Source organism: Aedes albopictus, chromosome 3, assembly GCF_035046485.1.
Source record: "Aedes albopictus strain Foshan chromosome 3, AalbF5, whole genome shotgun sequence".
Lineage (NCBI taxonomy): Eukaryota > Metazoa > Arthropoda > Insecta > Diptera > Culicidae > Aedes > Aedes albopictus.
In genome coordinates, this window is record NC_085138.1 from 448187352 (window position 1) to 448201664 (window position 14313).

At 39.1% G+C, this 14313-nt stretch overlaps 1 protein-coding gene across 1 annotated transcript in view; it reads right to left on the reverse strand.

The window, feature by feature from the left end:
• The window catches only part of LOC115253452 (N-acetylglucosamine-1-phosphotransferase subunits alpha/beta), a 12271-nt gene extending 3673 nt beyond the window's left edge, over positions 1–8598 (reverse strand). The window contains exons 1-2 of the mRNA XM_029864567.2: positions 8207–8598; positions 7424–8054 (exon numbers count right to left, since the gene is read on the reverse strand). Coding sequence (XP_029720427.1) covers positions 7424–8054; positions 8207–8326 — 751 coding nt within the window. The 5' untranslated portion in view covers positions 8327–8598. The remainder of the gene's footprint in view (positions 1–7423; positions 8055–8206) is intronic.
• Between the last annotated feature and the right edge of the window lie 5715 nt (positions 8599–14313).

A 14313-nucleotide genomic window follows, 5' to 3' on the forward strand; every position in this document is an offset into this window, starting at 1 on the left:
TTCGTATACCGGAACTTTGCACTAACATAAGTCGCTCATACAGGATCAAAAAGCATTATTATTTTTTCTTTCAATAGACCAATAAATATATGTGCATTGTCGATTTAATACATTGATGCGCAAGACAATTGAACACAAAACGTCAATTTGAAGTGATTAAGGCGTTGGGTAAACATAAAACTTTTAATTTAAAAGTGATCCGTAAAGATCTAATGGCAGGACAACTCCGGAATAAAGAATTGCTTCTCTTTCAAAATAATTTTGGTATAAAAATATCAATATTTAAAAACAAGATATCTCAAAAACACCAAATTTTACCTCCGGCAAACTTTCAGATTCAATAGATCTTTAGTGGTATATTTTGAAGTATGCATTAAATTTTGCCGAAGTTTGCAACTTTTTGGAAAAAAGTGCTAGTAAAAATCATAGTAATTGTTACTATTTTGTCCAAAAACCATTTCAAATGACCCGAAAAATTGTAAAGTTGGTATTATAAGACGCAGCCTACTTTCATTAACACGTGTGAAGTATTAAAATTGATAAATTTTCAAATAACATTCAAAATGATTATGAAAACGTGATTTTCATACAAATTTTACTATTTCTAGTATAATTTTGTTTTTTGAAGTCACATAACGTTGGTGTCTTCGGCGACTTTACTTATTTTTGCACGCTCTACAACTTTGCAGAAGACGGAAAACCTCTAGGACGTAAAACAAAAAAGTTAGTACCGCAGCGCCGCCTATGCGGCAAAATTACCAACTAGCTTTCATCACCATATAAAAGTGCAGGTAAAATGAATACAAGTCTCCGAAGACACCAACTCAAAAAAATGCACTCCCAAAACGCTAGAGGTTTTTACTTGCTAGATCCCGCTCGTGGCCCAGTGTGCACTGGTTGCAAGCAACCACTATTTAGAAATCTTTGCCTGCGCGTGTATAAAGCACCACAACTGCAAAGCAGATGTTCCGAGGTTTTACGTTCCGTATTACAGAAACGACAGATATCACTCTGAATATGGCCAATATTTTTCAAGTGATACCTGCTCGGGCAGTGTCCAGTTACTAGGCCAATGTATGTACATAGAGCTCTCTTGTTGAGCTCTAAGAGCTTTTTGGTTTTATAAGCATTTGGTGTTATAAATCGTTTTGACTGATTGCAATTTTTGACGTCCATCCAATTGGATATCACCCTCTGCTCAGCCCAGCATTTCAGGTCCATTTTTATTGTATAGTTTGATATACCGCAGAATGGTTCTGGGCAGGCAAACTGTAAATCGGAACCACTTTTAGTAAGCTCGTCTGCCATTTCATTCCCTTCAATGCCACAGTGACCTGGAACCAAGTATAAGTTTACTGAATTCCCTTGGCACAGCCTGCGCAGTGAAAGAATGCATTCCCAGACAAACTTTGAAGTACATTTGTAAGCGCACAATGCTTTTAGTGCAGCTTGACTATCTGAGAAAATACAAATATTTGCATATCTGTATTTTCTCTCAAGGCAGATATTTGCGCATTTCAAAATAGCAAGAATCTCTGCTTGAAACACCGTAGGATAGTGTCCCATCGCCACTGATGTTTGTATTCCAGGGCCGTAGATTCCTGCTCCCGTTTTTATTCCAACTTTTGAGCCATCTGTATAGAATTTGAGTGATCCTTGACGAACAGTGGGACCTCCGACTTCCCAATCTGCACGAGTTGTTTCGTGCAACTTGTACGGAACATCATGGTTTTTCACAGATTCTATCCAGTCTTTAATCATTTTCATCTATTTTCATTACTGGCTTATTTTCGAAGTACATATTGTGAAATGCTCAGGTGACCTACAAGATCACCTGGCATAAACTTTTCACCTCGTTCAAGTCTCAACAATTCCTTTTCTGCTTCTAATTGCACGTACTCGTGCAAAGGTAGCAGATTGAGAATCGCATCTGAAGCTTTTGATGGAGTGCTTCGCATCGCTTCTGTAATAGCAATGGACGCAAGACGTTGAATTTTCGCAACCTTTGATTGCGTGGTAGCCTCTTTTGTTTTTGGCCACCAGACAAACGAAGCATAGGTACTAAGACAGCGGTTCTGGGAGAATCTTGTTGCTCATCATAAAATAGTTTACTATTTCGTGTCAGAACTCCAAGAATCTTTCGTTTATTGGACCATGACCCTTGAATAAGCGCCACTTCCATTCCTTCTTTTTTAAACCTTCGACTCAACACAGCAGAAGCACCTTTTGCGTGATGAAGGTTCACCTGTACGAACTTGATTCCTGCCATAAAAAAATTTCATTTACCCCCTTTTATTAAGCCTCGGAATTGAGACGTAAGAAAAGTGGCCGATTATCCCGGAGACAAATAAGGTCCACTGCGTCATTGCTCCGTTTAACACAGTAAGGGCAAAATACTGTGGAGGGTGCCCTGGTACTCCACAGGCTCCGTTCACGGTTAAGTTTTCATTAAACCCCTCTAACCATTCATTCCTAGGCACGGTACGCTTGACACCATGAATTAGGGGCCGCCTGTTTGGTGGACTTCTTTATTTTACGTCCTAGAGACTTGGCGTCTTCGGCAAAAATGTTTATTTTGGCAAAATAAACAACTCTTTCTCAGACGTCAAAATTCCACAGCCTACTGTTTTCGAGTTATTTAAAAAATAAAAACCAATCAATGAAAAAAAAACCCTGATTAATCCACCTAGTGGTGATAGCGCCTTTCTCGTCGAATATGTACTCATGATGTCGACGTAGGCCGAAGTGTTCCTGAATCCTGAGAATACTTTATTGAGAAAAGCAAGAATTTTATCAAAGCCATTATCGAGTAGAAAAACTTATTGATGACGCATATTCCGACGTTATGTTCAACGTATAGGCAGAGCTTAAAAATATCAGAGCTCTCAGTTGACTGCTTGACCACCTTCACTGTCATGGAGGCCAATCAATATGAAGACGATGATTACAAGCTAAGATATAACCTTTTTCACAACCACAGACCAGGTTGGGGTCGTCGACAAAGTTTTTTCTGTACACTTCAGGCTATATTTTATTATCGCTGATTACAAGATCCATGTAAAATTGAGCAAAAAAAAAGCAAGCAAGTGAAATTTCCCAAACTAAATCCCAATAAAATTTCAACCCCATTACAGAGCGCGAGGGCGCAACCAGTCACATCAGAATTTTATGTAGTAATTATAGACGCAAAAGGGGATTGAAAAAAAATGTTCAGGGCTGTTGCGATTAAATTTTAAATTTCCCATACAACGTTGAATGTAAGGATGAGTAGGAATCTGAAATGGTGTGATTTGATGAGTTCTGAGATCACTTTAGTTTTGTCATGATGAAGAGAACAATTACACATATCTATCGCTTGCTATGATTTTGCTCACTTCCGTAGTTCCGGCAAAGCACCCAAAGTTGGTTCTGTAAAACTGCTGGTAGTCTCTAATGTGGTTTGAGTCTATTTTCTTGCTAACCGGTAATCAGGTTATCAAAAAAGCCGCAATTTGACGTGTGGCATGTGTTTGTTTGGTTAACTTTTGTATATGGCCACTTCCGGCGGGACACCCGGAACCACAAACACTACCGGTAGTAACTTATGTAGTCTGCGCCTATTTTCTTACTAACCGTTCACCAGGTAATCGAAAAGGCCGTGATTTGATGCACCGAATGCATGAGTTTGGTTCAATTTTACATTTTACCACTTACGTCGAGACATCTGGAACCAGGACAGTACCAATTGTCCCAAATATGGCATGAAACTAGTTTCCTCTAACTGTTCACCTGATTTCCTAGAAAGCCACGAATTGGTGTGTCACATGCATGGGTTTGGATCATTTTTACATTTTAGCAATTCCAGCAGGACACCCGGAACCGATTCTGGAACACTACCGGTAGTCTTCAATGTGATCTGAGACTATTTTCTTCCTGATCGTTCTTCAGGTTATCGAAAAAGCCGGTATTTAATGAACCGCACGCATGTGTTTAGTTTCCTTCCACATTCGTCCACTTCCGGCGGGACACCCGGAATCGGTTCTGGAACACTACCGGTTTTCCCTAATGTGGTCTGAGATTTTTTTTTTATTAACCGTTCATCAGATTACCTAAAAAGCTGCGATTTGGTGTGTCACATGCATGGGTTTGGTTCTCTTTTACATTTGATCACTTCCGGCGGGACAACTGCAACCGATTCCGGAACACTACCGGTAGTTTCTAATGTAGTCTGGTTCTATTTTCTTGCTAATCGTTCATCGGGTTTTCGAAAAAGCCGCAATTTGATGAATTGCATGCATTAGTTTGGTTCACTTAGGTATTTGGCCACTTCCGACGGGACACTCGGAATCGGTTTCGGAACACCTTCGGTTCAGATATGGTCTAAGACTAAGCAGATATGGTCTAAGACTACGCAGGAAAACTTACCGTTCATCAGGTTATCAGAAAAGCCGCAATTTGGTGTGTCGCATGCATGGGTTTGGTTCACTTTTGTATTTGGCCAATTCCGGCGCGACACTCGGAACCGGTTCCGAAACACTACCTGTAGTTTCTAATGTGGTGTGAGCCTATTTTCTTGCTAACCGTTTATCAGATTATCGAGAAAGCCGCGATTTGATGTGTCGCGTGCACAGGTTTGCTCCACTTTAATATTTGGCCACTTCCGGCGGGACACCCGGAACCGGTTCGGGAATACTACCGGTTCAGATATGGTCTGAGACTATTTTCCTGCATACCGTTAATCAGGTTATCGAAAAAGCCGCTATTTGATGTGTCGCATGCATGGATTTGGATCACTTTTTTATTTGGCCACTTCCGGCGGGACACCCGGAACCGGTTCTGGAACACTACCGGTCAGATATGGTCTGAGAGTATTTTCCTGCATACCGTTCATCAGGTTATGGAAAATGCCGCGGTTTTATGTGTCGCATGCATAGGGTTGTAGCATTTTCATATCTGGCCCCTTCCTGGGGTACCGGTCCGGAACACCTAAATGGGCATAACTCCGGAACGGCTGGACCGATCCAAACCATTTTCAATAGGAAACAATGGGACCAGATTCCGCGTCGAATGAACCATCGGTCATTAAAATCGGTTGAGGTTTACTGTCAAAAAGTGATGTGAGTTTTTTGTACACACACATACACACATACATACATACACACACACATACATACACACAGACATCACCTCAATTCGTCGAGATGAGTTGATTGGTATATGTGACTCGACCCTCCGGGCCTTGTATCAAAAAGCCATTTTTGTAGTGAACATATAGCCTTTCCAGTACACTTAGTGTACGAGAAAGGCAAAAAACAGTTTTTTAAGCTAATTTTGACATTTTTACCAGAAACCATGTGAGTTTAATTTTTTCCTAATGCATAATGTGTCATTAAAAATTAAAAATAAAAATACAAATTCGAAAAAACAGTGTGAATTTCATGCCTTAATATCTCGCAAAGCGCAAAAAATCGCAACTTCAACTTGCTTAGCAAATACGAAGCAATACTAGGTGAACATACTGCCAAAAATTTGGAGAGGTATTTTTTGGTGTTTTTGAGATAATAGCTTTTTAGTAACAGTATATGTATGTATAAGTAGTGCTAGCATGTAACTTTTTACTGTTACACATTAGATAGTTTATGTCTTCGAAAAAGTTGTTCATTTTGACTAAATAAACAACTCTTTCTTAGACGTCAAAATTCCGCGGTCTACTGTTTTCGAATTATTGTATATAAACTAGATTATATTGATAAAAAATGACTATAAAACACATTTTGATGCATAGTATGAACTATTTCTATTGTTTTTACTTTTACTACCAATGCCCTTTGGGTCTGCAGCAAAGGCTTAGGAAAAACCTGGGGTCTTAGACCTAACATGATTCACAGGATCTATGCTGCAATAGTCCGGCCTAAGATTACTTATGCTTCACTTGTTTGGTGGCCCAAAACAAATGAGGTAACCTCTCAAAAGAAGCTAAGTAAGCTGCAAAGACTTGCTTGTATATATATACTAGCTGTACCCGGCAAACTTTGTCTTGCCTACTGCGTTTTTTTTGACGTTTCAACTGTTAAGAAAAGACCAAGTCCCCGGTCAAAATGTATGGAATATCGATTTTCAAAAACGTTCATTTTTTTATATTTTTAACCTCATAAACCTTTCTTGGGTGAAAACTAACAGAATACAACTAAGACAACCAAAATCGGACCTTCCATTCGCAAGTTATGCGTGGTCCCACGTATGCCACTACATTTTTATTTATATAGATATGACAGGAGCAATGAAAAGCACTCCATCAGTTGCTTTGGAAGCCCTTCTCAATATATTGCCATTGCATCAAAAAAAAAAAAAAGTCCTAGACGGGGATCTTGTTGGACATTTGAGGATCATTAAAGACTTCAAATTAAACATGGACATAGAAACAGTCGAAGATTTGATGATAACGAAGACAAACTATGATGCTCCCTTCAAAGTGGTGAAACCATGTCGCCATGTTTGGGATGCTGGTGGGCCAAGTTTACGTCCAGGTTCTATTGTATTTTATACTGATGGGTCCAAGATGGGAGAAAATACTGGAGCTGGTGTTTTTGGCCCTGGTATCAGTAAGGCTATTATACCAATGGGATGCAGTCCCACTGTATTTCAAGCGGAAGTTCAAGCCATTCTAGAGTGTGCCATCTGAAAAGAAATTACTGGGTGCCCGGTCATTGTGGAATTCTGGGAAATGAAAACGCCGACAATTTAGCAAGACAGGGTGCGGCATCAAGCTTCGTTTCGTAGGCCCTGAATCTTCTGTGGAGTTCCTGAGTGTGCTCTTCGGATGAAACTAAAAACTTGGGGAATGTCCACGGTGGAATCTAATTGGAATACCACGGATACATCCAAGCAAGCAAAAAGGTTCACAAAACCCAGTGCAGAAAAAGCCAGGTCCATACTGAATCTGCCCGAGTAAATATCATCTAAGTAAGATTGGAAAAATCCAATCCTCCGAGTGTCGTTTTAGCCAAACGGAAAACGAAACTGCCGAGCATTTACTCTGCAACTGCCGAGTGCTGTCCCATCACAGAATGGCGATATTTGGTAAAGGGTTTCTAGAGCCCTTGGAAATTTGGAGAAGTAATCCCAACAGGGTAATAAACTTTATAAAAACGTGTTGTTCCTAGTTGGGATCAGGGTGTTACAACTACAACGTTACATCAACCAATGTCCATCGCAGCTCAATTGTGACACGATATTTGACTAGCACCAAATTAAATATGGGTCATACCACAACATTCCTAAATAATGGACGCAGTGGTTAAAAGGCTCCACAGATGGGGGAAAAAATGGGTGCACTCATAAATTAAAAAAAAAGTTATAATCGTTGAGATCGCATCCCTTTCACCATTTCATTTTTTTCCATTGAATTCATAAACCTTTTAGTCCACCCCTAAAAACAACTCACCTTCTTCCGTTGACATGTTGTAGTCCTCCATCTCGTGCATGTGGTTCTGATAGTCCGGGTGGTCACAATCTCCTCCATCGAATTGGCACTCCTCCACGTAGCAATGACTATCGCACGATCCATCGCCGACAAACATCCACGGACAATCCGACGCACAGTCGGGCACCTGCCAAGCCGTGAACACTTTCACCCCTTCCGAAAGCGTTATCAGATCATCCGGAAACAGGGCCGCTCCCAGAAAGATGTCATCATTCAGGTACAGGAAGTTCTCCGAAAGTCCCGGTATCTTATGGATGAACGTCTCGATGGTCGCGCTGGAAAACGTCGGCAACGTTGTGTCCTCGTCCGCTATGTCCGCATGTTGAACAATTTGCACTCGCGGGTTGTCCAGATTGAGCCAAAACGGGATCTGGCCGTTGGTTACGATGTAGACCTTGCGGACCCAGGGCGCAAACTTCTCAAGCGATCGCAACGAGTATTTCAGCTCATTTTTGTCATCGTAGCGTGCCTTGTCCCGCACTAGCGAGTAGAGCTTAAGCTGATCTAGGAATCTCTGATCACTGCCATTGACCCACGTGTAGACCACGTCGATTGGTTGGTAGCATTTTGCACACCTGCTGTTCGATGTGTGCTGTAAAAATTTACAATTATATGATCTGAGAAGATGATCACAATGGCCCACCCTAATACATATAGACAGCATACTGTTATGAGCACGGTATGCCCGGTTCTGTTCAAAGAACGGGTCTTCACCAGCCGACCGGCAGTCGGTTTGGTACTTACCGTTATTATCAAACTATCTATCAGGTAATACGACAGGGTGATGAGTGCCAGGATGGTCACCAAACAACAGCACCGCAGCCGGAATGTACCGGTCAGTCGTGGCAGGAAGCAGAACCGCATAGCAACAACTGCCCATCAGCTAGTGAGCGAGTTGTAAACTTACTGGACGATCGACGACGACGACGACGTATGGAAGAATATCTATTGAGACCATTGTGGCCGGATGAAATCTACGTTTGGACGGTCACGTTGTGGCACATCTATACGATTAAACTCGGGAGAAATCTCATTTTTAATTTACAAAATCGTAAATCCGGCGAACAGAGGATAAACACTGCGGATAAACGCGATAAACTTTGCGAGCGCCGAAGCAAAACAAAACAAAAATTCGGATGTCACAACACAAATTGACAGCGATAGACATGCGATGGATGTAGACCGGCTGTAGGGTATCGTTGACTGTAGTACTAGATTATTACTAGATGGAATAACATTTGAAAAACTCTACACTCAGAAATAAAAGTATACACGGAAACACTATTATTTATGCATTTTGTATCCGCATCTCTCTCATTCTCTTTGTGTTTTCATGCTATCTGCTGTTTAGCCTGGGTTGAAGAGAAGTGTTTCGTCAACCCAGGCGATGCACCAGATAGCATGAAAACAGAAAGAGAGTGAGAGAGATGCGGATACAAAATGCATAAATAATAGTAATAGGAAGCAATCAGTGAAGTACTAGATTGAAAGTAGTGAGCTGGATTTTTGTATGGTGACACGGAGAAAAAACATTAGTAAATACAACCAAATCTTAGGTAATTTTAACCAGTATTTCAGATTGAAATTTGCACAAACAAAATATTAGTTTAACTGAAGCATTCGCCTTGGTTACAACAAACTAAAGAACGAGGTTAAAATTTTCGGGCGATGGCAGTTAAGCTCAACAAAGCATTAGTTAAAAACAACCAATTTTTTAATTCTTTCTTTTGACAGCTGTGCAATGAATCTGGATTTTAGGTTGAAACAACCAAATCAGATTATATTGGAGCAACCAAAAACTGGTTTTTGTTACAAAAATACTAGTTTGAAAAGAGAAACCGGCTATTCCACCCTCTTATTTTTCTTATTTTTTCCGAAACAAATTAGTTTAATTAAACTAATAAATTTCAATCATAAAAATAAGTTTATCTGTTATTTATTGATCATTAAACGGATTGAGGTACATATATTGCGATCCTATTACTTTGAACTTGACTTATCCTAAGTGATGCCTTCTGCGGAAATTGACCGTTCTGGTCATTTTCGGATCAGTCCCGGACAAATTTCAATCCACACCTGGGAAGAGCCGGAACCATCCGTAATTGTCAGAGTTTCCATAATCATTTTTATGATCTGTCGCAGAGCGCTTCTGTAAACGATTAATAACTGCACTGGTTTCGAAAATGTAAAGTTTTTCATAATTCTTACCAGTCCGGGACATGAATCAGGAATGAATTTAAGAACTCCGGTTGTATTGTAAACTAAAATGTAATTAATATAAGAGCGTATTTTATTGTTATTTACAGATTTTATTTTCACTCACCTGATGTTTCGGGATAATCCGTTAATTATTCGAGAATTATTTAAATTACGAATAAATACTTTGCAGCTTTTCTCAATGATAAACTACTGCGCCACACAAAAATCAAAAGGCAGGAATGGTAAACAAAGCAACGAAGCAAATAATAACCTAATAATTTACACTGTTGAAAATGCTTTGACATCCATGTGCACAACAGAACATGTGCTCGATGAACAAATTGAGATTTGAAATTATGAAAAGAAATCCACGTACTCCGGTGAGACTCACCGGAGTACGTGGATTTCTTTTCATAATTTCAAATCTCAATTTGTTCATCGAGCACATGTTCTGTTGTGCACATGGATGTCAAAGCATTTTCAACAGTGTAATTTCCCACATGGCTTGGTCAGCCAAAGCAAAATCAAGAAATTGACACTAATAATTTAGTTTGATGATAACGAAATTCTTGTTTACTTTCGCTACAAGCAAAATATTAGTTTGGTAACATGTCCGCTTGGCTTAATCAACCTAATATATTAGGTTGAATATTCAGCTCCACATCGATTTTAATCAACCTAACTTTTGGTAAAAACAAACTATATGATTGTTAAGAACAATAAATAACGTAGTTGATAACAATTAAAAACAAGGTTGTTCCCTAATAATGTCCTTAGGTAGGAACAACCAAGTGACATATTCACTTACAACAAAAAATGTGACTTTGAAATTATAAAATACAAGTTTTGAACAACCATTTTATTAGTTTGAAAAACAACCAAGATTTTATTTGTTCCAAACTACATCGATTTTTCTCCGTGGAGATAATCAATGGGGCACGTTCGGTGTAGTACTAGATTTGTAGTAATGAGCTGAATTTTAGTATGGTGAGAAGGTCAGTTCTCTGTTTCTGCAATGAAATGGTACAAAAAGCGTGGGTATAGGACAGATCGGTGAAGTACTAGATTTGTAGTAATGAGCTGAATTTTAGTATGGTGAGAAGGTCAATTCTCCGTTTCTGCATAGAAATGGTACAAAAAGCGTGGGTATTATGATTCCTTGCCTAATTTGATGCTGTTTGAGCAAAACTTTGGGCAACAGTGTTGTTGTTTTCTCCATTTCTTGCAACATAAACAACATAGTTATTCAAAGTTTTGCTCAAACAGCATCAAATTAGGCAAGGAATCATAATACCCACGCTTTTTGCACCATTTCTATGCAGAAACGGAGAATTGACCTTCTCACCATACAAAAATTCAGCTCATTACTACAAATCTAGTACTACACCGAACGTGCCCCATTATGATTCTTTGCCTAATTTGATGCTGTTTGAGCAAAACTTTGGATAACTATATTGTTTATGTTGCAAGAAATGGAGAAAACAACAACACTGTTGCCCAAAGTTTTGCTCAAACAGCATCAAATTAGGCAAGGAATCATAATACCCACGCTTTTTGTACCATTTCACAGCAGAAACGGAGAATAGGACAGATCGGTGAAGTACTAGATTTGTAGTAATGAGCTGAATTTTAGTATGGTGAGAAGATCAATTCTCCGTTTCTGCAATGAAATGGTACAAAAAGCGTGGGTATTATGATTCCGTGCCTAATTTGATGCTGTTTGAGCAAAACTTTGGGCAGCAGTGCTGTTGTTTTGTCCATTTCTTGCAACATAAACAACATAGTTATCCAAAGTTTTGCTCAAACAGCATCAAATTAGGCACGGAATCATAATACCCACGCTTTTTGTACCATTTCATTGCAGAAACAGAGAACTGACCTTCTCACCATACTAAAATTCAGCTCATTACTACAAATCTAGTACTACACCGAACGTGCCCCATTGACCTTCTCACCATACTAAAATTCAGCTCATTACTACAAATCTAGTACTTCACCGATCTATCCTATTCTCCGTTTCTGCAATGAAATGGTACACCGAAGATATTTTCCGTATAACTATTATGTGTGAAACTACATAATTTTTTGCAATTTGGCATCACCTTTGAAAAGTATGTTTGCAAACATAAATTCTATAAAACTGCCCACATATAAAAATTATGCCTATCAATAAATGAAATTTATTCAGGTGATGAATAAAAATTATGTTTGGGATTTTTTAAATTTATGTATGCGTAGTTTATAAAAATTATAGGTAAATTTCAAATAAGAGCAAATCCATAAAAAAAGAAAAAAAAACAATGTTTTTGTTTTAGGTTAAGTCAAGGATTTAATGAACTCTTAATCTTAATAAATAAAAATATTATTGAATTTGCACGCCACAGTGAGCGATCGACGGATTTCCATAATAATCTCATTGTTCCATTGGCCCAGGCCGGTAATTGCGAGATGGGACCTCCGTCTGCGCTTGCTGAAACTCGTCACTGTGGATTTGTCCAGATTTATCATCGTGTCGCGGCCGGGAACTCTTGATAGATCCAGAGTGACATCTCTCACCATCGCGGTTTCCCTTGGACAGCGTCTGATTTCCCTGGTCGTCATCATCATCCGTGGGGGTGGCAGAGGTAGGTTCAGGTTCTATTTTCGTTGGCGATTCAACTTCCGTCTCGCTTGTTGTTGCTTCGTCTTGGCCGTACTGCAGTCTAAGACGAACGCCATTCGGGGTCATCCTTGAATCTTGTATTATCACCGGGAACGCAGAACTGGTCTTGAAATAACGAAAGGGTCCATTGCTGAAGCCGTCTGGATTTACTTCTAGATGCTTGATTCGCTGAAGTATTTTCCATTGCCTCCTGCCTCTTAATATGGTGCAACTGAAATTGCTGAAAAATAAATAATTCAACAGATATTTCATGAAGAAATTTAAAAGGTTCATACCTTCGCTCGATTCAGCAGAAGATTCTCCGACGCTTTCGATTGGCGCGAACACTGACGTCGTTTTGGTCCTGAATCAAAGCGGGCAAACTTTGAATTTATAGGTGGACACACATAATTTTTAACTATAGCAGGATAACTTTACTTTTTATGTTTGCTCACTTATAAATTAAATCAATGTGATAATATAAGTGTTATGGTTCACCGCATAAGAAGGAATACAATCGTTATAATATTTATGTTAGCACATTTAAAAGTAACTTCTGCGAGGTCTTATAAATTTAAAAGGTTCAACATACATAAACATTACGTTTGGAATTTTATCAGTGTACAAACAGCGTGGGTTATATGATTTCTTGCCTGATTTGATGCTGTTTGAGCAAAAGTTTGGTTAACTGTGTTGTTGTATTATTTATTTCTTACAACTTCAACAACACAGTTACCCAAACTTTTGCTCAAACAGCATCAAATTAGGCAAGAAATCATATAACCCACGCTGTTTGCACAATTTCATTGCAGAAACGGAGAATTGATTATCTCACCATACAAAAATCCAGCTCACTACTTTCAATCTAGTACTTCACTGATTGCTTCCTATTCCGTGTATACTTTTATTTCTGAGTGTAGAAACACCGGATTTGCCAAGGGATTTGTTTCCTTTTGTGAACGACCTGGAGATAACGATTAAATGAATAAAGCGAGTGAAGAGAGGAGCGACACATCCAGATTAGGATTATTTATTGCTGACTGCACCCCAAATCGGACTGACACAATAGTGTGCACCTAGGGGTGGGACAGCTTCTAATACCGACTCTAATACTGCCTAATAAATATTAATGTCTTAATCTTAACCGTCCACCGCAACATTTTTTGGATAGTATGCCATGACTTTCCATGTCACAACTAACTGTCACGTAGACGAGAAGAGGAAATAAGGTTTGCCCATGGTTTTCTGCAGTTTCTTTCAATTGGAAATTTCTTAATTTCTGTTTATTTGTTAACAGCTGTGAAAACAATCTGAGCAGCAACTTGTATCATCGGGGATGAGGCTGTATTTAGGGGCAACAAAAGAAACGGCTTCGTCAAATTGGTCGAGGAAACACTTTTACTACTGTTTATTATTAAGTTGGATATTCAATGAATAGATTAAACATTGTGTATGACGGTGCGTTTTTCATTTTTACCAATAAAGCAGTTCAGTTTTGTTTATCCGAGGTGTTTTAAGCAAGGATATCGCGGCTGATTCCAGGATATTCAGTCAAGCCCATCGAATATTGAATAACGAATACTTTCCGGTTGTGTGACCTAGGCAAGGACCTAGGTGTTATATCAAATCTTCAAATTGGAACGGGTATAATATTTACATAGGCCACGAACAAACTTTTGCATAATAGGCGTACGTACCAACACTATCACTACCTAGATCAATTTAGCGATCATGTCCGTCAGCGGTATGTCCAGAGAACATTCTCTTGATATGAGAAGCACGATCCAGAACGGCACCGAAATCGACCAATTACTTATTGCTCTATTGGTATTCTATAGTGCTGATTTATTTATTCATACAATATTACTACGATACAGCACAGATGTCCGATTCATAATAGCCCATTGACACTTTTTTTTCAATTTATTGTGTTGTCATTCCATATTGATGCTGTTGAATCGGCGTGGCTTACTTAGTTCAAACATGATTGGGATCTGGGATTAATATTTCC